Source organism: Mercenaria mercenaria, chromosome 19 (assembly GCF_021730395.1).
Source record: "Mercenaria mercenaria strain notata chromosome 19, MADL_Memer_1, whole genome shotgun sequence".
Taxonomy (NCBI): Eukaryota; Metazoa; Mollusca; class Bivalvia; order Venerida; family Veneridae; genus Mercenaria; species Mercenaria mercenaria.
Window position 1 is genome coordinate 19907753 of NC_069379.1, and position 23831 is coordinate 19931583.

Genomic DNA, 23831 nt, shown 5'->3' on the forward strand with positions numbered 1-23831 from the left:
GTAAGGATGCAACATTATTGGTTAAAAAGAACAAGTCCTTAAGGAAACAAGTAAACGACAGACGATGGATGGGCGACGGATATCTGTCACTCAGCATTAAGCTTAGGTGAGCTAACTAATGTCACTAAGGAATCTTAAATTTACTTACGATTCTAGATGTGTTGTTCCTGTGCTGTTTAATTTAACTTTTTCAAATGCAGATGATGTCTTGTTCTGCATATATTTCTGAAAAATAAAAAAAAAACGAGCATGGTATATATATATATATAGATGTTTCGCCGTTCTTTGTCAGTGAGAATATTTATCACTTTTCTGATCGTAGTGAAAAAGGTTTATTGGATTGCTTTCAAGTAATATAAAGCATTTTATCGGCTGCAATATTTTGTTTTAGCTGATGTTTGATAAAAGTCTTAAAGATGATTGAGATATTTGTTGAACTAAAAATAGTGTAAAACAAAATGGCCAAACTGCATTATTTTTCGAAATGCCCTTATCTAGCCTATGCGGGCCAGAATACCATTATCTTTTAGTGAATGCAAAATTTTAATATTTAATATAAAATTTACAGTGAATGACTCGTTCAACTGGTGCCTCTCTAACATAGAACCGACAAAACCCAGCTGGTTGTTGGCGGCAGACCAAGGTATCCAATCTAGTTCCTTATTTAGGTATTCTGTTGTTCTTAATGCAATTGACATATCCAAGTCCCCTGATCTAAAATATGTAGAACGCAGTTAAGTTGCATGATCAAGGTTTGATAAAACGTGGTTAATATATTTCAATAAATACTTAATATTTCCGATATAGAACAAAACAACTTGCAGATATTACTGTTGTTGTGTCAAATGTTTGTTCGAATGCATCACATTAAAGTATCTAGTATATAATGTCATCAATTATACATTTTCTTCAATGTACATATTATATTGGTTATCCGTAATTGACGTTTACAGGGTTATAATGCACGTTTCAACAAGTCTGATTCGGGCTATACTTAGCTGGGCTAGTTTATCAAATAGTTGACAAAATATTGATATTTATATAATGCCAATAAACTCAACATGTCGTAAAATGATATATTTCAATATATTGATTGTTCGAACCAATTAAAATAGATATTTTACACATTGAACACTGTAATTTCTACATGTTTGTTATTACATTCTTATTAATTTCACACTTAAGAATTTTCGTTAGGTATAAGGAACTAATGCATGTTTAATGTTTGTAAAGTTCTGTTTTTTTTTTTAACATTTTGAATATCATACGAGGATTTTTATGAAGATACAGTTTAGCCTCATATTATAAGGGGATTCAAGATATGTTTCACAATCTGAAACGTTCCGTCTACTATCTTTGGATTACATTAGAACGAAGAAAACAGATCTCATGTACAATTCGTTTTGTTACATGAGGTAAACACTGATTTAGTGACTATAAACTATACTTCTGCGGCATAACGGTTTAAACCATTTATGTATAAAGCTTTATTATGTACCTTCGAATTTTCAGTCTAAAATACAAAACCCTGTATTCAACTCCCGACGGATACGGAAAAAGACTCAACTACTTGTTTAAGTTGCGACGTTCCATGCGTCAAAAAGGTCATCGTTTCAAATGAGTTTTCAGCCATATTTGTCTAAAATTATAGTCCATTTTGGCAGATATAACAGTAGAAATAGGTATATGTATATGACTAAAGCTATTAAAGCATTAAAAAGGTAAAAGGTATTAAAGCAGTACCCTGATCAGCATTGATACATTTCGGCTCTCTTGGATTTTGCCAGACCGGGCCACACTCGGCGAAAGCGACTCGTGGGATCAAGGCCTGGCATAATCCACTCGGGCTGAACACAACATTTCATATCAAGGTACTGTTAAAATAACCCTATTATATGCTTTGCGTTCGTACTTTGCGAGACTCCATGCATCGTCTATAATCTGGGCTCTGTTTATAACATGAACAACCTGAAAAACATGTAAACTTATATAAAAATGTACACAATTTTTGACGATAGATTTTGCTGTTCTGTATAATTTAGAAATTAACTGGCGACAACAATCAGGATTAATTATTATCTTGAGTTTTCATATATGCCTTGAAAACACATTCATGTACGAATTCATCTGTGATCAATAACTTTCTAATGTAAATTCTCTCGGTTGTTTTGCCTTCAGATGTCAAGATGTGAAATTGTCCAGAAACTGCATTAATTGTAACAAATTTAAGATTCACTTGCTATTTGATTGATACTAGTACAAGTTAATAGCAATCGCTTTACTGTTTATTATCGGTGCTATGCGTTTTTTAAGATAATCAAGTAAAACGGAAGTTAAGTATCATCAAAACGACAAAAACGATGAATGGAGGGTTCTTACATGTGTTGGATTTTTTTTTCATTTTTTATTTTCTCATATTTGATTGTTATTTGAAATAAGTTAAGGTACATACTGTATGATCTGATTTAAGTTGCTCTGTCAAAGCAATCCAATTCCTGTCGTCATAATTTACGCGGTAATATCCGTACTGCATGGGATTTCCGAGCACCCAGTTGTTTCCTGTCGGAGCTGGTATGCTGTTCTTAGATATAGTCTCTAGAAAAGATGTATGTAGGATTTACATAAGAAAATGACCCGAAGTATTGAAAATTTCAAAAGTTAACTACAGTATATAACATTATTTGCATTTATAACATTTATGTTACTTGTAAGAACAAAAAGTCTCATAAAGCATGACAATCTTGTTAACAGCTACATGAATCATTTCAGAATGACGACATACATAGACATTTTCCGTCATTTTGTGTAAGGAGTTTATCTAAGGGATAGATAGATAGATACATCTTATATTTCACCGTAAGATGCGAAGCATACAATTCACATAATAATAAAGAAATTATGTAAACATATATTACACAGAGAAAACATCACATATATTGTACAAGAGCAATGATATTAGTGTAAAAGCACTTTACATGGAGACAAATGGCAACTTAATAGTGATAATATTGAATGTTCAAGAGCTAGTCATGGCATTGAGAACGAAAGGTAAAAATGCACATTATCAAAGTTTTTAAATTTTATAAGTTCCTTATTAGATGTAAATATAAAAGAATAGTATTTAATAAAGTATGGTATCATTCTTATTTGATTCAGAAATATATATATGTTATTAATTGTAACAGTATATATTCAACTTTAACAAAGAAAAGAAAATTGAAATAAAGTCTTCTCAGTCAGGGAGAAAATTTCAAATATGTCCAGTTATACACTTTTTATATAAATGATAAAGAAATGGAAATTTGCGCTATATACGTAGTTGTGAAACAAAACGTAAAATATTGCTTTGTCATCATTTTAGAAGAGTTTCATAATTTCATAAGTTTTAGTCAATTTTGTTTACTGTATACTTTACAAGGATATATTACAAAACAATTGTCAATAAGTTTACACCAAATGCCACTTTTACATATAATGTTTAAAAATATGTCTCTGTTATATGGTTACATACTTGTAGTTTCATTTTTGTTCATTATAATGACGTCATTAGAATTCACGTTAAACCACTTGTCGTCGCTAGTTGTATAAGCAAAGGGAATATGCCATTTGTAGCTATAATAAGAAACAATATTGGTTATATGTTTACCCGCGATACTATTGTGATGAATAAATTGCAGTCTGCTCTTTTATAAATTAAACAAAGTTATTAATAATCACTAATAAACAAATCTTGTTAAAAAGATAATTCATGTAGACGTAAAGACCGTCGACTGCATAAAAATATATTAGTATTATTATTATTATTATTATACCAGATTTATATAGCGCCCTTTTCATGACAAACACGTTCAAAGGCGCTTTACATATAGCAAACGCAGCCACACAGGGCGCGAAATTCATCCTCTACTAGTACAGACACAGAGCGATCTGATCAGAGGGACAGAGTGAGATAAAGCCCCCAGAATAGATAGAGAGAAATCCTTTTTAGATACAGGCATGACATATATCATGTTGTTCTTGTTTCTCCTTTTTGAAAGTAATATGTTATTGCACGTATGCATCACCAATCTAGCTGCTAGTTCTATCAAGTTCAAACTGAAGTCTTATTTCATTTCTACCATTGATTTCTATTAGACGAGTTATTCTCTCTCCCTCTCTCTCTCTCTCTGAAGTATATAGATTAGTGCCAGTCATTTTATCAGTGCCCACACATTGCCATCATTCACTTTATCAATATTCAATTCAATGATTTAATAACGTAATAATTTAAAGAGTTGCTCTTCTTGTTTCCATTACATACAATATTTCCCGATTTACCCGAATAGTTGCAGAGTGAATGTCGGGACAAAATAAAGTATAATAAATGCTTATCACAAAAATTAAGATCATTGTGCTCTGTACGTCCTTTTATAACCACCAATCTCTTTTGCAAGTTTTATAGTTTGTAAGTTTTATTTTACTAATATACACTGTATGTGCCTTTAGTGATAGAGGAAAATGGTTACCCAAGGAAAAAATCTGTGAATTACTTCTCAAAAATGATTAGTTGTTTAGGAAGATATTTCAAGCATTCAAACTACTAACCCGAACGGAGATGTATATTTCCCGGGGTCCATTGCATTTGGGTCCTGCAAATACCTATGTTGTTCTACCGTGATCTGTCCTGTCCTGTTATATGTTATTTTTACAACAGGGTAGTTCATTTGGAGGGTCCATGTGTCCATGATTTCTTTCACATTAGATATACGGTTGTCTTCCGCTAGTGATTGCTGAAAATTACATAACATCCTGAAATGATGATAACTAACCGATATTATTAGTTACACTGCTTGTTGGTGACAGGATACGGGATATACGCTGTCGAGGAAATCCATATCAGGCGAGAGCGAAGCTCGAGCCTGATATGGATTTTCGAGACAGCGTATATCCCGTATCCTGTCACCAACAAGCTGTGTAACGATTTTATCTTGCCGACTACCCTTTACTTACATGCTATAATCTAATATTTTGTAAATAAACAAAGCGGCAGTCATTTTTTTAAATCAAAATTCATATCTGAAATGTACTAGCAGGATATGGAATATATCCTGTCTCCACGTGACGTCTATTGACCAATAGAAATGCAAGAAACTTGTAGGAGGCAAGATAATCAATAATATTAATGCAAGTTCAAAGTGTTATTAAATTAAATCCAACTTTCTATTGAGTCCCAACATTGTTTAAAATGCAGTCTTGTTTTCTTTGGAGAATATCCATGAAGTAGTCACATTTATGTCGTACAGTGTGTCCGAAGTACACCAAAGCAGACTATAAACTGACTACCAATTTAACTGCATACAGCTGTACCAAACATGTGCCTTGTGCTTATTGATTTCCACTCCCATTCATCAGATAAGGAAAATGAAAGGATGTCACATACCTGGAAATTTGTAACTGGTATTTGCTTCCACAACTTCATAACTATCATTTTAATTTTCAGCACTGTTGTATTTGATAAGTAGTCAGAAAACAAAAGAAAAAAGAAAACATTTTTGTCTTGAAAATATTCTTTCATCATGCTAATTAAATTAATTGTAAATTACATGAAGCGTATTTTGGATTTTCGTTTTTAAATATGAAAAACTTTATTAAAACCCTTTCCCATTTTGAAACACAAATACTCATGAAACATTTTTATTTTATTTTGAAAACAAAAAATTGCCTTGGCCAAACAAAACTCCACCATAGAAAGAAGTACATTGTGTGCATCTTAATGTAAAATGATTGAGACAATATTTACTTACGTTGCCCAGGGCAAACCAAAGATCATCGTGGAAAGCAACATCGTAGCGTAAACCATTTAAGTACCTCTGAAAAAAAAACACAAAGTGGATAAACAGAACAACAGAAGTATATAAAGTTATCAAATCAAAATGCTTTAGGCACTTGTATTTGTACACTTATTCATTGTATGATAGGCCTAACAATGTCAACATTACATATATCAGTCATAGTCCTCTTAATTCGTTGCGAGAACAATAACAATCTAGAACAATTTGCATATTTCATTATTTCTCAGGAACAGACTAAAGAAGACCGAGTATGCTATTAATTCGCTTGTGTGCTTTCTTATTTAAATTAGGCACACCTTTATGAAATGAAGCCTTACCGTGCCGTGAGACTCTCGTGAATATTTCCTCGTAATGGGCTTAGCGTTGTTGCTATTTCTGTTCCGCAGGGATCGCGAAGCTCATTAAATGTCTTGCTTATTAAATGATGAGATCAGATCTACTTGAGTCGGTGTTAAGGGGGTGGGGGGGGGGGGGGGAGGGGGAGAGAGAGAGAGAGAGAGAACGGATTGTAAAAAAAATCGTTAGTTATCGTGAACTTTTACTATTTAAAAATAGTACTGACAATGTACAACGCAATTACCTATCTGAAACCAGAACCAATTCCAAATATTTGTAATTATCATGGTTTATGTGCTATTTGAATTGATGTTTTTCAGCTGATCTTGGAAGATCTATAGAACTTTTCAGCTCTCAAAACACTTACGTATTTAAATAGCTCAATTACAATAATAATATTATGTAAAAATGTATATAATTTGCTTTCATTTCTTCTTACCGTAAGTCCATGCTGAAATACGTCGTCCCCAAGGAAAAATCTCATCATCCGGATTATAGATGCTCCCTTAAATACAAAAAAATATCTAAGCTTATTCTAAAAAAGCAATAACAAAGGTATGGTGGAATATTTTTAAATGATTTTGAAATCTTATTTCTGATAAAGGCACTCGTGGAATTTCTCAAATAAAATCGTTCAGTGAACATATACGAACGTGAATACATTGATTTAATTAATTCATTTTGTTGAAGTAATATGTATTACAGATATTGTAAGGGAGAACACATCTGTGTGGTTAAACTATTTCATAAATTTAAATCGTCGTATTTTATAACAAGATTCATTGTTAAATGTAACACGATGCTGCAAAAACGCACAAAATATAACATGCAAGTGAAGTATTACTTTAGCGTACGAAATCTTGTCAAAAATTGCATTTATCTCGTTCGGATGTGCTACTGGTACGTAGACAGGATGTGAGGATATCAGTCCATCAATGTTGAACACGTCTTGAAGGTCGACAACAAATTGTTCAAACTGTCAACAACATTCAAAATAAGATACATGTAAATCACATCTTTACCGGAATTTATGCGAAAAAGGTTTAGAAAAACAAATAATTTTTTATGTAACATATTATCTGAAACTATGACTCGAATATTAATGTAATATGTTTATCAATTTATTTAATTATGTCTATCATATCAAATTATTGGTGTCAGCCGTTAGAAATTATTATTTTAGTATCCACATTTTAACACAGAACACACAAATACCTACAAGTCCTGCTATCTTTCTGTAAATTTTAAATAGAATTCAGCAAACATCGCTTATTGGAGACATTACTCTCCTAACTTGATCAAAAACGACGGTTTGAACTGCTTGATATTCTATATCGGAAACTAAGAAGATTTCATCCTTTTATTTGAACATACAATTTATCAATATATCAATTGAAAATCAGAAACACATGTTTTTAGCTTTGGACATTACACGGTTATACCATTTTCCATTCGGGATGTACGTGATCTACCCCCATATATTGCATATAAGTGGCAAATCCTTCGTTCAACCACAGATCGTCCCACCATGATGGGGTCACCAGGTTACCAAACCACTGTAAGTAAACATTTGCATAAACTAAACTACGGAAATGTTTCCCTACTGTTGACAATTAACAACCCTTTGAAACGCATTCATCTGGCTACTGTCAGTACAACCTTATAATGAAAACTGAAGCTGCAGCGCCTTGAATTTTCAATGGTATCTTCATTAATGTAGATGTCTCCTTTACAATATGCCCACAGTGACGTGCACTGTTTGATGTGATCAGACTATTTTGTTGAGAAAACTGACTTTGCAAATGGTGCGTTGGTTTAAAATTGTAGTCCTCACCTAACTGTTCTAGGGAATAAAATCTGTCCTGTGTTATATTACACTGAATATCTCAATATATAAACAGACATAAATGAATCACGATTTGTTAATTATTTATGTTTTCAACATTTGTGTAAAACAAACAAAGAACTAAAATAATTAGGACAAACATTATCACATAGACATACGAAAACATAATTCAGAGACAGAAATACTCACCTGGTGAGAAAGCTCATGTGAGACGACAATAGCAACAAATTGTTTGTTTTTTACAGAGGATACTCCTGGCTGGTACAACATGGCTGTCTCCCTGTAAGTGATTAAACCCCAGTTTTCCATCGCACCCGCTGCAAAATCTGGGATTGCAATCATGTCTAAAAGACAATAGACTAGACTTGTTTAAAATAATAGATATCTACAGAATTTTTATGTCGACTACTATACATTTTGTTTGCCATTTGTTTAAATGGAAGTGAACATAAATCTTAGTGAAGGCTTGAAACTTAACAAAGTTACTCTTACTCGCTAGGAACTGTAAACGCCCAGCTTACCTTGTTTCGGAAGCGGGTATGGTATATTGAAGTATTTCTCGTAGAACGTCAGTATCCTGACACCCACATCAAGAGAGTATTGAGTCTGATCAGTTGCCTCCGGTCTTGACCAGGCACGATACTGAAATACAATATATGACCGGACATTTATATAGTGAAATATAATATACATGGCAAAATCTTCAAAATAATGGACCATAAGTGATTTTAACATGGGCTATCATAACTGAATTTTAAAAAGTGAATTCCCGTTCAAAATAAAATCTATGGCAAATTCAAACTGCTAAAGATAACTATATGTAAAAATCAAACAAACATTTGTCCAGTCCTTTACAGTACAATGACCATAGCATATTATATTTATTTAGAACTTCAAGCTAAAATGCCTGTCACAAAATGTGTTAATTATATCTTCTTACCGTTATACCAGATTTCGTTGTATTTTGGGTGTAATTAAAGTCACAGATGATAAAAGCGAGAAGATATGTTGACATTTTTGGAGTTCTCTCAAACTTGTCGGCAACCCAGTCGTCGCCTCTGCAACATGAGGTAAAGTATACATGTGATGTTGTGTATGTTAAAACAGTACAATGACACGAGATTTCGTACTAATAATAGTCTCTATATTCTACTTACTAATGTGTGTATGGTATCAACAGTTACGTCATAAATTTCTTATTTTTTAAAGATTAAAATGCCTTAATCATCTAGCAATATTGTCCATAGAGCGTACAACGCTAGTCTAAATCATATAATTGATGTTGTTCCCAGAGCGTCACTATGATATTAATACATTCTTCACTATTGATACGTGGACATATAGTACTCGACAAAGGGTCTGCTGTTTGGATTAAACACATCAACAACTTATACCATGGTAAGTATCTTAAAGACAGTAAAATATTGTTTACTTCTATCTCCATTTAGCAAACTTATTCTCCGGTTGTGAAAAGACGAAAATAATAGCCTGATTACCTATTAAGATGCAAGTTTGAATGTCACACACTCTTTCAAGATAAAACCGCCTCGGTAGCCTAGTGGTAGAGCGTCCGCTTCGAGTGCGGGAGGTCGTGGGTTCGATCCCCGGTCGCGTCATACCAAAGACGTAAAAAATGGTACTAGTAGCATCCTCGCTTGGCGCTCAGCATTAAGAGGATAGTGCTAGGGCTGGTCAGCCCGGTGTCAGTATAATGTGACTGGGTGGGGTATCATGCCACGTGTCTACGGCCTGATATTCCAGTGAGGCAGCACTATAAAGTTGGGCATTGTGCTCACTGCTACAAGTAGACACCGTCGTTTATATAACTGAAAAATTGTCGAAAAAGACGTTAAACCCGAACACACACACACTTTCAAGATTTTTTTTTTCATTGAAGATCAGGTTCATTTTTTTCTCACATAAATGTATGAGAACATGTGTATCCAAATTTAAAGTTTTCAGTTTTAACCTGATTGCAGAAGTGATGTTTCAGACGATTTGCATTAAAATATGACAATGATGCTACCTGGTCAAATAATTTCCCCATATGTCAAACTTATGCTGTTGCTGCACACGACCGAAGTAGCGCTTATTTAAGAGCAACGGTTTTCTATACAAAAAATAACGCTGGTTTCTTGTATTTATATATGACATTAGCGTAACTTACCTACTTACACTCTGTGCTAAAGGGGTATTTGAAATTGCTTTTTTAGATTCTTTTCTTAAAATAGTAACATCAAATTCTGCTTTGAAAGCTGGTTCATCCTGGCACGGAAAAACTTTTCTGGCGTCAATCGGAGCCATCATTGTCGTAGCTAAATATCTGAAAAATATCAACTTATTTTCGTCATAATGAAACTGTATCTGCATTTAGAAGGTACTAAAATGCGTCCCAGTACCTTGAAGATTTATATATTTATTTTGTTGGGTTTAACGTTGCACCGACACAATTATAGATCATATGGCGGCTGTCAAGCTTTGATGGTAAATGAAGACCCAAGGTGCCCCACCGTGCATTATTTCATCACGAGCGGGCACCTGGGTAGAACCACAGACCTTCCGTAAGTCAGCTGGATGGCTTCCTCACATGAAGAATTCAACGCCCCGGGTGAGGCTCGAACCCACATCAATGAGTGACAAGTGATTTGAAGTCAGCAACCTTAACCACTCGGCCAAGGAGGCTCCCCAGTACCTGGAAGAACATTTTCATAAAAACAACATTCTTCTTTTTCTCCGAGTGAGTTTGATTTATTTCTTCAACAATATTAGTCTTGTCAAGCATTGACTGCACGTACATCTCTCTTTAGTATACAATAAAAACATATTAGTTTATAATAAATCATAATTATATAATGAAGATACGTAAAACTGACAATTTACTAATACATACATTTTAGTGTCTTCTCTGGTGTAAGAACTAATGTATAGTCCAGATAAACCCGGAACTAATGGCCCGACAAAGCTGGAAATATCAACGGTGTAGTTCCGTCCAGCAATTAGCTGTATTTTGGTGTAGATGATTATGAATTGTCGTGCTATATCAAACTCATGCCTTTGATATAGGTCCTCAATTTTGTTCTCGTGGGTCACAGATATATATCCTGTAAAGTTATCGTACTTGTTACTACAGACATATATTTATATCCGATTCTTTTTTTATTCTAATTTATAATAAATTCCGACATGTCTTTTAAGAACCACGCCTAACAGACACTTGTCCTGAACAGTGGTTTTACTTGCTATAACTGGCTTATCGTTTTATGTGACATGTTGTTTCGATAACTTATCATTAATTCTGACATATCTTTTTCTTTACCTTAAAGTTTATATCTGTTTATCATTATCTTAGATATTGTGTTTATCTTATATATCACGGTAAAAATATCTTAAATTGCTTTAAGATAGTGGACTTGTAGTGACGCTCGGCAATGTCCGTATGATTACGTACTCTCGTTATACAGTTCGGCATTCTTCGAACATAAATATAGCTGAACGCGCACATGACTTTCCGTAAAAAGTAGAATTTCGAAACCGCATACGGAGAATATTTATCATTACGGGTCCACTACTTTAAATCCTAAATATCTTTATTTCCGACTAACTGACTCACTCATTTATGAAGTATATGTCGGTGACCTATCTCTTTATCCGAAATATCCCTGTATTTATTATATTGCTCACCTGGAGCTGGAATGTCTTAAGATCCGATATTTTCTTTGACATGCCTATCTGACATATTGTGTATTTTATATTGTAATGTCAGATTGCGGTATTCTATAACATATAAGAGACAGATATTTTTATCGCTACTTTTATTAACTACACCATTTTTAAAGCAGTTTTAAAACAAAGTATATACCTTTGAATAACATTTAAATGTTTGCATTAAAAGTAATTAAACCACGTCGCATTGCTACGTCATATGAACAAATTCTGTTTCGATAAAGATTCATTCCTACCTACCCGTTAGATTCAGTTGATTTATATGAAGGGTAATGTTGTCGGTATTCTCCATACAGTGAAACAGTATCCTGACCGACCCATTGAAAGTGAATTCGTCCGGGTTCATAGTGTACATATGAGGCTGAAGTTCAAGCGTATACAACAAAGGTTTGAGAGCCGTGGGAAGCCGAACATTCGATACGACAGAGGGCACATTTTGTGTTGTTGTAACTGACCCGGAAGTTGTATTTGTTCGCGGCGTTGTTATTGTCTTCCGTGTCATCCTGGTCGAAATTGTGCTGGACATTCTGTTATTGGGACAGACTGAGCCTAAATTGAAATGCAGTAAATGTTATCCGTTTATAATAGTGTTTAAAATAGCTTACCTGCCTTTTGTTATTTTGCCAAGATCTTAAAACATACTGCAATTTCTATATTGAAATTGAGCGAACGCTCAGAACGATTCCTTGTTGATAAAAATTCAAAATTGCAACAAAATCAAATTATGTCAACATATAAAGTTTCTCATTTTTAAGACTTCAACTAATTTTTGAAAAGTCACAAAAATACACAAAAATCTCGAGTATTGACAAACTAGTCAAAACCGTTATCAGGGAAGGAAATGAAACTAACCGAAACAAATTAATATCTTTGTCGTGCCCTATCGGAAAAAGAACATTTAATATTTGTTTGATTTTCTAGTAATCTTCATCTCTGTAGTTTTATAAATAGTATTTACTCGTTTTTGTGAAACTCAGCTTTTAGGTGTACTTTTTGTGACTTTTAAAAAGTAGGGTGTGGTACTTTTGTTAAATAAAATTAGATATTTGCATGATTCACTATTTCTGTTTTAAACAATCAACATGTTGACCTAAATGTTGACGATTATTTATTTCTAGTTTAATTGCTCAGTAATGATTAATAACGTTCTCTTATCAATCCCAGTATTTTCCATCAGTATTTGAATCTTTCCGGCGTTTGTTTGATGAATCTTTAAAACTAAATGCATGCATTTGTAGCATTTGTAAGTTGTTCATTCCCAAACGATAGCTTATCTGTACTCAGAGGGTGAAATATTTTAGCAGCCAAAATATGTTATGTCTCTTTTAAGTTAATCCTTCATTAAAGATGTGCTCAGCATCTTCAGATTCACTACTACAGTCACATGCAGGTTTTTGTCTCATTAAGTGATTTTCTGCATTTAATTTGTTATAATGGTTTCTAATTCGGGCATGGTAAACGAAAGAGATTCTTTTACTACTTAAAACATTTTGGTACATTAGGAGGTTTAAAGCGGTCCTTTAATGATGATTTAAGGTTTGAAAGAGTAGGTGCATCCCTAGCATCCCTAGTATTTTCATCAAGTTCATTCAAGGGTTTAACAGAAGTGGGTATCATTGATTTGGAATAGACTTTTGTACGTCTTTGAACTGTTGAACAATTTGAGTTTTTTCTCAAAATAATCATAAGGATTAATTTCATTAACCATCGGAGAAAACATGTGGGAGAGATACATTGATAATAGACTAGTGTTTTTCGTTATATACTAATATCAGTTTTTGCATTTTACGGCTATCCGAAAGAGAGACCAAATCATTTCATTTAATAATCTATTAATTTACACAGGACTTCTAAGGTTAGTTACTATTCTTGCAGCTTCGTATTGCATTTTTTTCTAAGATTTCTTTTTCAAAAACAGTGCAACCATCCCAAACAACCGATGCATATTCTAAAATAGTCTTAGTTAGGAATTGTAAATTTGATTAAGTATATCACGTTTAAATTTGAATTTTAACATCTGCTTTGAACCTAGCAGAACTTCTTTATGTTGATGGAGTGATATTAGATATATATTCACATATCCAGATGAGTAGTCTTAATTGGAATTTATTCTTGAAGTTCTAGTCACATTTGCAATGAAAATTCCAATCTCAAACTCATCTGGGATCGAAAAAAATGTTTTGTGAACATGGGGCCAGAACTGTCAAATGTTTTCGATAAAAAACAAGTGGATTTTTATCATCAAATGCCTTAAAACTTTGGTGGTACATATGAATTAGTTGATATACTGCTATATGACCAGGAAGAAACCCTGAATTATTCTTATGAATGAGGCTATTTGAATGAAAATAATTGAATAAATGTTTGAAAATTACTCTTTCCATGGCCTAAATAGGTATCTAGTTGGATGGAATGTCTTTTTCACCCTTTTTATACAACGGCATTTCATTTGCAAATTTGAAACTACTCGGATATGAGCTTCATTGAATTGATCTATTAGAATGATGCAACGGGGAGTTTAGTAGGTTGTTGAACATGTGGTGGCTTATTTCGTCTAATCCGCTAGCTTTATTAATCATTTAATTGGAAAGAACATCAGACATTTCTTGGTCCGTGATATTTATGTTGTTAATAGAGGCATCAGTTTTTGAAACAAAATCTGGAAGTTCAGATTGAGAGTCATCAATTGTAGAGATTGAAACAAAGTAATTATTTAAGGTATTGGCTATACCGTTATCAGAAACAGTATACAAGGGGTCTTCATTTTTAAGTGATGGTATATTGTCGCACTTACTTGAATTTCCGTTGAAAAGCATTTTATCCAGTTTCCAATACTATGAAGAATTTGTTTAATATATAAATCATATAGTGAAAACTCAATGTTATTCAAAATACTTCTTTGACATGCTTTTACATATTATTAACTTGAAATGGCAATTGGGCCAATATTTACAAATACTTGAATGGTCACGTACATGAGTTGGCTCTTCTATAATATGTGTCCTATTGTTCGGATTAAAATATCTTTAATTTTTTATTAAGCGAATTAAGCTGGTCCTCATTTATATTCTCGGACTATTATGACGCTATCTATATTCTCTGAAGACTTTTCAATATATGAATTGTGTGTATTTGTTCCAAAATGTCTACTTTTATAGATAAATGTTTACTTTTATAGTTAAATGTGTTTCAGCGAATCATGAAATGTGACAATCCATAACAGTTTATTTCATTTCTTACACTACAAATGATTTGATTTACTATTGAAAGATAATGAGGCATGTCATTTACTAGGCCTGGATAAAGCTCAATATCACCTGACAACAAAATTTAATCTACGTAAAGCGATGTAACAAAAACAATCAATCATTAAGATATTACTATTTATCATGCAACTACCATGCAAAGTGCTTGATATCACTTGCCTGATATTTTACTTTGATATCATGTCATTGACCTGATATCAAAATTTAGCTCCTCCCATATTGTCAGACTAGTTTTTACACCAGTTTCCTTCCACATCGAATTTTACTACAGAATCCAGTTTTAATGTTTCACGACATTTTTCTAAACAGATTCTGTAATTTCAACTAATTTCCTTAAATATGTTTGTCTCCACATTTATCACACAGACAATATCACTTAATGACGTCATTGCGTAACGTTCATAGTCACATCACAATGTTTACATGGATCGATTCTTGGAAAGGTTTAAAATACACTTGACTATGTACTTATTCTTGATTTATGCCTAATTTAAGGCATCCATTTTTTATTAAGTAGTAGCAAAAGTGTTTGTGTTAATTATAATTCTTGGATCAGTGTAAATTTAGTGATTAAACTTTAAAGTTCTCTGACTGAGTCTGGAACTGGAAGTGAAATTTTCAGCGCTTTGGACATGTAGTTGTCTGAATCAAATGTTTAATAATGTGGAAATAAAGCATGTTTTGATTTATTCAATAGGATGATTTTTTTTTTATTTTTACACACTCAGGTAAGAGTTTATTTTATTGTTAATTTCTATAAGAATATCAGAAAGCCAATAAACATTGTCGAAGTTGAATTCAATATGGCTGCCGTATTGTTTCGTTCAGATGTTTCAGGGCGAATGAATTTTGAAATCCGTAAATTAAATATGAATTTATTAATTTTTGCTTCAGAAGTCAATGTTTACGAAATAAGAGATGAGGACATATGTTTTTCTAGCCAGGTTGTACGAGTTTCATGATAAATACAATAACAGACGACTGTCTTTTGATATCAATGTTATCAGGCTCGGAACCCCTTCCGCCCATATATCAACCTCGACCTGATAACATTGATATCAAAAGAGACTAGCCTGTTATTCTCTATTTATATTATATACCGGCTGTAGTGATAAATGTATTGGGTATTATCCCAGGGGACGGTCAGAAAAGGGGACTATGTCGCAACTGAAGACAAATCAATAAGAGCTAAAACCATAAGAATAGTGCACATGAAGAAATGCTGGGTGTAAATATTTTTGAAGAGAAAATAAAGAAAGGTTGAAATATAATTAACTATGCTGTATAGAATTTTAAGCAAAAGGCTATACTGCATCTGAAAATATGCAACGTTATGAAACATTTGCAAATTTTAAACTTGAATAACGGTAAACACGTATTAAATTTTGTTCATACAGTAAGAAGGATGCAGCATAATGACTAAAATGTAAAACGTAAGTTCTCTAAATACATTTTGGAACAGACCTTTAAGGAGAATGTTAGAGTATTTTGTCTGAAAATTTGGAACAAAATTATAAAAGCATTCAAATCTTCAACATTGGTAAACACACTTAATATTATGTACTTATAGTAATTAAGTGGGTTAACATACATTTGTAATTATAATAAATACAGCAATTTAACAGCATAATAACCAAAATGCAAAACTCAATTTACTTTTAATTTAATATATTTCAGAATAGAATTTTCAGCACAATCTTTAGTTTACATTGAATATATGCAACATAATGACTAAACTAAACGGCTTGAGAATAGCTAATCATGAATAAGCAAATGATTTATGGGTTTGAGTGTGAAGATTAAATTATAAGTACTTGTAATGCAATACTACTTTACCGTATAAAAATATAAAATAAACAACATGGGGTAAAAAACCTGTAGCACTAATTTAAATGTTAAGCACATTTGACTGACAAAATACAGAAAAAACACTTTTACTGTATATAGTGAACAGAGTAGTAAATGACTTATGCAGGTTCCGCGCAATTTATATATACATAGCAAGGGGGAGAACTTCTGTATGTTCAAATCGTAATAATTTTTGATTTCTCCCCCTCATTCCAATCAGATTTGACGCTGACTGTTTGATTAATGAACAGATGATTTGTAAGGGAAATAGTGCACGGAAACTTCGTAATTAGAAACAACAATCAACTTGATAGTTTACTGTACCAAATGATTGTGATTACGAGTATGAACGACTTAAAATGTAAGTGTTTAGGTAATCAGTGTAGTATATGCACTATGTTTACGTTAAAATTGTAATGTGATTATCATGGTCAACATATATGACATACATCACCAAAATACTAATGACGTGATTTGCGTATATTTCAAGTCACAAGCTGACACATCAATATCGGGACTAATCATGAGCAAATAAATTAATGGTAACTTTATTGTTCCGAATTTACTCTATGTTTAAAGTGTCTATCTCCATCACATCCATGACTTTTATCCAAATTTATAGACTAGTTTGGTACCACGTAGTTCATTTTTGTCCGTTTTTGATATGTACACTTGGCAACCAGCGATCCATTTCTTATTGAATTTCTTGGCCTGCACCAATTGCCTAACTTTGTATGAAAGGATCTCGCTGACTTTTGTCAAATTGTACTGGACAGATATTTCGTCACCGAATGACAGTCTTGCGAAGTATATGCGATGTCTTGCTTTTGCAGTTGTGAACGCATGATAATTTTCTGTTTGTGTTTCCTTTAGGGCGGCCAAGGAGAAGACATTGGTCGAAACCATCGCTGGATAGATCGATTTTCTTTATTTCTTTGTTTTAGCATGATTTAAGATCTTGGTCTCGTTATCTTCATTCCACTTTCCTGTGTCTCCAATAATCCCAAGGGAAGTATGAAGGCATATCAATCTACACTACTATTGAAGTTAATTTTACAAATTTACGACAAAATATATTTCAAAGACATATCTTGTCAATTATAAATATAACAATCGTCATGCATATAAAAATGGTTGTCTCAGTGAAGTTTATCCTACCTTCATGCGAAATAAATGACAAATCAAGAGGTATAATACATTTTGCTTTATTAGGTCAGTGACGAAATAAAAATTTGCGGGACTTATTTGATCGTCATCTGGTCATTAAAACCAACTTCAAAAGACAAATAAGAAAGAAATTTAAGTCATCTTAAAAAGATTATACCATATCAAGTTTCCAACTGAAAACCGATTACCGTATTCAGTAGATAGTTAAATTAATGAAATCACATGCATCTAAACTGTAACAGCAAAAGTACAATATTATATCGTACCTGATATCCTTGGATGTTGTGTTTGCATTATTGTGCCGTCATGACCTTATTATTTCATGCGAAGCAGAAAAAAATACATGTAGGACGATTAGTTGGTATCCAGGTCATTTTCAAATGCTTTTAAAATCTTTGTGTATTTAGAATTGTTCTAGTACAACATATTATATACATATTTCATTTGCAAACCCATGACATATAGACTAATAGAAATTTCTAACGCCTCGTCGAAATATTTTGACGATATCTTTCATATTTCTAATAGTACATTTATCAAATGTCTTACACATTCAAGCAAATTAATAACACGTTATAACTGCAACAAAATCAAATTGTACAAAACCATCACTTCATAAATTTGACGACCTCCACCCATTTTATTTAAAAGTCACAAGAATACACATAAAAGTAGTGATTTTACAAAACAAACAGCCATCATTATACAGGATGCATAGGAGTACATATTGACATTTCACTGATATATAGTCAAATGTCATACCAAATTTCAAACTTAATCTCATTATGACAGGATATGTACAGGTATCCCCGTCTCCAAATTTTACTACATGCCTACTTTTCTCATATTTTGCATACCCTATGTCAGCATAATATGATCAAATCAAAAGGCTAATACATGTATTTTACATTTTGCAAAAGACACATGCATTTGCTTAAGGAATCCCAAAGATGATTTAAATTTGTTTGATAATTTCAACTGACCAAAATGTGACATTATTTTCAGGTAAATACTACCTACCTCAATGAGACGGAGTGTCGCGCGCAAACCCCACGCTCCTATCTCAAAGGTCAGGGACACTTGGAGGTCAAAGTTCATTTCAGATCTTGTCCGGGCCATAACTTTGACGTGTATAAAGGAATCTTGTTTATATTTTGCATAAAAGTTTACCTTTATTAGACAGAGTTTCGCACGCAATCCCCGGGTTCTTACAGATCAGCTCACGCGGAAAACCCATTCTACTCGATCCTTGGAGGATGGCCAAAACGAGTACCAAGGCTCCGACTCGAAGATACTTATAATCAGCCATTTTCCGTCGAGAAATTTCGCTATCTGACTCCGAGGATTTATGCGAAGTCACTCGAAAGAAATCCTCGGAGTGACTCGAGATGAAATCCAGTTAGCGTAATACACACCTGTATTGGTTTCTTTTGTTCCCGAGTCACTTGACGGAATTCCTTCGAGTGACTCCGAGACGAATACAAATTTAATTGGGTCTTCGAGTAACTTCGAGGACAGATTTCAAATTACTCATAGCCGGATAATTATATTTTACGTAGTGATACGCGAAAAAAACACAGTATTTGTGAATAATGATAATAGTATTTTTTTATTTTACGTTGAAATAAACCAGATTTTTTCTGTTCACTTATGATATTTTATGACATTCTGAGTGGATATGGCAGTAATTTCTTTCTCCTTTTTATAATTCCTTCCAAATAAATAAAACAAAGACCATTTTCATAATGAAAAATAATCTATAACTAATAACTAAAATAACTATCTTAAAGTTTATCTAGTTTTATATAGTTCTTAATTTAGTCCATTTTACATAAATGTGTTTCTAAATTTAATTTGCACTGTCAGAAAATATTTCAATATTATATTTAATAAATCACTATTCTTTAACGGCAGTTATTTGAAAGTTTGTTAAGTTTTATATAATTCTTAAATCTAGTCCGTTTTACATAAATTTATTTTTAATTTCAATAGCATAGTCAGAAAATATTTCAATATCATACTTAACAATTTACTTCTTTTAGCGGATGTTATTTTAAAGTTTATCTAGTCTAAGTTATAAATTATTCTTAATTTAGTGCATTTTACATAACTTTATTTCTAAATTTAATTCGTAAAGTCAGAAATTATTTCAATATCAAAATATAACAAATCACTTTTCTTTAACGGCGGTCACCTCGCTTTACAAGATTTTTCCTTCGAGGAAAAATGGAAAGTGGGTTTTCCGCGTGAGCTGATCTGTATCTCAAAAGTCAAGGTCGCACTAAGTGGTCAAGTGTAGTTTTAGAGCTTTTCCGGACCATATCTTTTATTTCGCATAAATGTTTACCTCAGTGAGACGGAGTGTCGCGCGCAAACCCCAGGTTCCTATATGGAAGATCAAGGCCACACTTAGGGGTCATTTTATGAGTCATTTTAGAGCTAGTCCGGGATGTAACTTTGCCATTCATAGAGCAATCTTCTTTTAATTCGGCATTGATGTTTGCCTCAATGAGATGGAGTGTTGCGCGCAACTCTCAGACCCCTACCTCAAAGGTCAAGGTCACACAGAGGGGTCAAAGGTCATTTTAGAGCTTGTCCGTGCCATAACTGTTTTGGACATGCATTGAACACACTTATTTTTATTTCGCGTAAATGTTTGCCTCAATGAGACGGAGTGTCGAACGCAAACCCTAGGCCCCTATCTCAACGGTAACGGTCACATTTAGGGGTCAAAGTTCATATAAGATCTTAGGCCATAATTTTGACAACCATTGTTCAATCGTTTTTTATTTGGCAGATCACTTTTTTGTGGACTTACATTTTTTAGAATTACTTCCCTTCGTTGCTCCTATCAATAGCTTAACTTTTTTATTATTGGCCGTAGGGAAAAACCGAGACCACTTTTCTGTGGTACAACATGGATGGTACTTCAAATGATTAGGTGTATTTGGACATATCTGTACCTGATAAGGATTTCTTGTTGACTTAGATTTTTATGGACTTACTTTTATTGTTCCAATAAATAGCTTATTTTGTAACTTTTTTATTATTGGCCATATTTGAAAAAACACACTTTTCTGTGGTGCAACATGAATGGTAAATCAAATTTTTAGATGTATTTTGACCTATCTCTACCTTGTAAAGATTTGATTTTTTTGTGGACGATCGTATCCATTAAAAAACTTATGTCAAGATAATCAAATGAAACGTGTTTAATTTGCTGAAATGTTTAAGTGATTCAGGTGGTCTGTCAACAAATAATGGGCTGGACATAGTTGCCCTTTGAGCTTCAATATTCTAGTAAAATAACTTACACAGTTTCTGCTCTGAACCATGTACATTATGTATATTGGTTGTTGAATCTGATGACATTAGTTACAACTTGTTTCGATCGTCAAGAAGAATTTAATCTCAAAATATGAGTCAGAAAGTTATTAAAGTAAAATCGTATTGCTGCTCAGCATATTTTTCCACAAATCAAACTCTAAAATATATCATAACTTTAATCTACATAATGACAGATGACATTAATATGGCAAAAACAAAAACAGTGCAAATATTTACACAAAAGATATTCCCGTATCTGATTTCTCGTTTCCTGTTCTTCCCGTATCTGATTTCCCGTTCTACGCATATAAAGTATTTTTTATCAGCAATGTAATTATAGTCATTGACAATGCTGACAACGAAGAAATCAAATTAAATTTGTTTTGGCACTTTAGTATCTAGCACATCTTTACAATAGCGAAAGGACAAACTACAGAATTTAAAATTATTTGCATAAAGTTAAGTTTAAACTTTTTGTGATCAAAATAGATGGAGGTGTACTGCATCAGAGCTTAAGAAAATCCCACTTACAATATTTATTCCGGCCTGTAACATATTTGTAGTAGTTGGAATATATTGCAGCTAGTTGGTGCTATCAACTCTGTGGATAAGTGAAAAAATTTAACTGATGGGATTGCCTTTTGTCTATATTCTCTAAATACACGGTTTTGCAAAAGGTTGTCATATATCACCAGTTCCCAAAACAGCAATCATAACAAGCTAAAATATATTGGTATATTTTACTAAATGGGCAATACACCTGATTTCAAGAAATACAGTATATTTACAAAAAAAATGTTTTTTTTTTTATAGTTTGATTTCAGTGTTTTATTCTTTGATAATTTAGACAAAAGTTTCTAAATACGATAAAAATGTCATTTTTGAGGATTTTTAGAGTAAACATGATATATATCATTTAAAGATAAATCTAAAGTTTATTGCTTTTTTTTCTTGTACAAAGATGTTTATAGTACCTATATTTTAGCATGAGCATTAGAGTTTGCCAACAATTATGGAAAATTTACCCTTGTAATAAAATATCCAGCATTAAAGTGGCGTGGTATATTTTTAAAACCGTCTTTTAATCAATCTCTTTTCGGAAAAATGTTCTTCCAACTTTACTGATACTAGTATAGCTTTGCAAATCTATTTTAGCCAGTAAGTTTATGCCAAAAGTTTCGTACACAACATGCAACGTTTAACATTTTAATTTTAAATGCCATAACTTTTTACCGAAAATGTGAACTTATTCTAGTCGCTTTAAATCTGCTAGAATAAAGATAGTTTGTAAATAGATCAGTAGCCATTTTAATCATTCGAAAACAATTTAATACAATTATTCAACTGTTTTTACCGTTAAATCAATTACAAAAAGCGTCTACCATTATCTGAAATACTTGGATTTGACGTACATACAGGTATAATAATGCTACCTTTTGAATCATATTTTGAAGAAAATTTGTACAATATTGGGACATTATTTCAATGCTTTATTTTTTTTTTCTTCAGTTTTGTAGAAAATTGTGTCTATGTACATGGACGAACTTTTAGTAACATGTTTATAGGGTAACCAGATTATGTCTAGAGCTGGATACACGGTTTGAATATAATGAACGTTCTGGCTAGAAAAATAATTTACTTAGGAATTTATCGTTATGGTCCTTATCTGACGGGTTTCAATTACATTTGTAATAGAGAAAATTTACTTACAAATATCTGTATATCCTTCTGAAGCCCATGTTTTGCATAGCTCAAGAGCTGCCGTTTCTCCGACAGAATTCCCGCCGTCGGTCGTCGGAAAGGTACACACACATTCCACATTCACTGCAGAACCGGCAAAATGTACTATAATGCCGACACCGACGGCAACAGCCAGTGCCAAAAACACAATAATAAAAGCTTTTGACTTCGAAATATAAAATCCATCGCTTGACATTTTACCACTATCACCGTTCAGATAATAGTCTTGTCTTTTCATCGGTAAGCTTGAATTCACTCGGTAAAATAGCTTATAAAATGCGTGTGCTATCCGTAACTGTATGATATATATATTCCCACCCGATCCATAAATTGTATGCAGCGTAATACTATATAACAAAAAAAATCAAATGGATTAACAAAAGCTAAAGATATCCAATGCGCATATTTTAATAATATGGGTTATTCTACTAGATACTAACTTTAAATGTAGAAAATACACATCAGATGCATTTAACTCGACCAAATATATAAACCAACTGTATGTCTGGAGCTACATTCACAATTAGATGTGATGTATAACATCCAGCTGTTTAAAAATCTTCCAGTATTTGTAGTGGAGTGATAGTACACATATTTACTGTGTTTTGCTATACATGTAATAGGGGTGTACTATTTCAAACACGGTACTAGAGGGCGTTGACGGTAGCATGAATTTCCACTATCGTTCATGAACAGGCTCAATCAGACCGAACCTGAATATTTTCAATTTTTTGTCGTGTTGGGCGA

At 32.8% G+C, this 23831-nt stretch overlaps 1 protein-coding gene across 1 annotated transcript in view; it reads right to left on the reverse strand.

Moving 5' to 3' along the window:
• LOC128551205 (aminopeptidase N-like) overlaps positions 1–23475 on the reverse strand; it is a 47622-nt gene extending 24147 nt beyond the window's left edge. Inside the window, exons 1-17 of the mRNA XM_053531823.1 lie at positions 23055–23475; positions 11977–12285; positions 10904–11114; positions 10181–10336; positions 8954–9071; positions 8535–8655; positions 8203–8357; positions 7610–7723; positions 7012–7143; positions 6607–6672; positions 5784–5849; positions 4585–4769; positions 3512–3612; positions 2453–2595; positions 1913–1968; positions 567–714; positions 149–225 (exon numbers count right to left, since the gene is read on the reverse strand). Coding sequence (XP_053387798.1) covers positions 149–225; positions 567–714; positions 1913–1968; positions 2453–2595; positions 3512–3612; positions 4585–4769; positions 5784–5849; positions 6607–6672; positions 7012–7143; positions 7610–7723; positions 8203–8357; positions 8535–8655; positions 8954–9071; positions 10181–10336; positions 10904–11114; positions 11977–12285; positions 23055–23322 — 2426 coding nt within the window. The 5' untranslated portion in view covers positions 23323–23475. The remainder of the gene's footprint in view (positions 1–148; positions 226–566; positions 715–1912; positions 1969–2452; positions 2596–3511; positions 3613–4584; positions 4770–5783; positions 5850–6606; positions 6673–7011; positions 7144–7609; positions 7724–8202; positions 8358–8534; positions 8656–8953; positions 9072–10180; positions 10337–10903; positions 11115–11976; positions 12286–23054) is intronic.
• Positions 23476–23831: the final 356 nt, after the last annotated feature.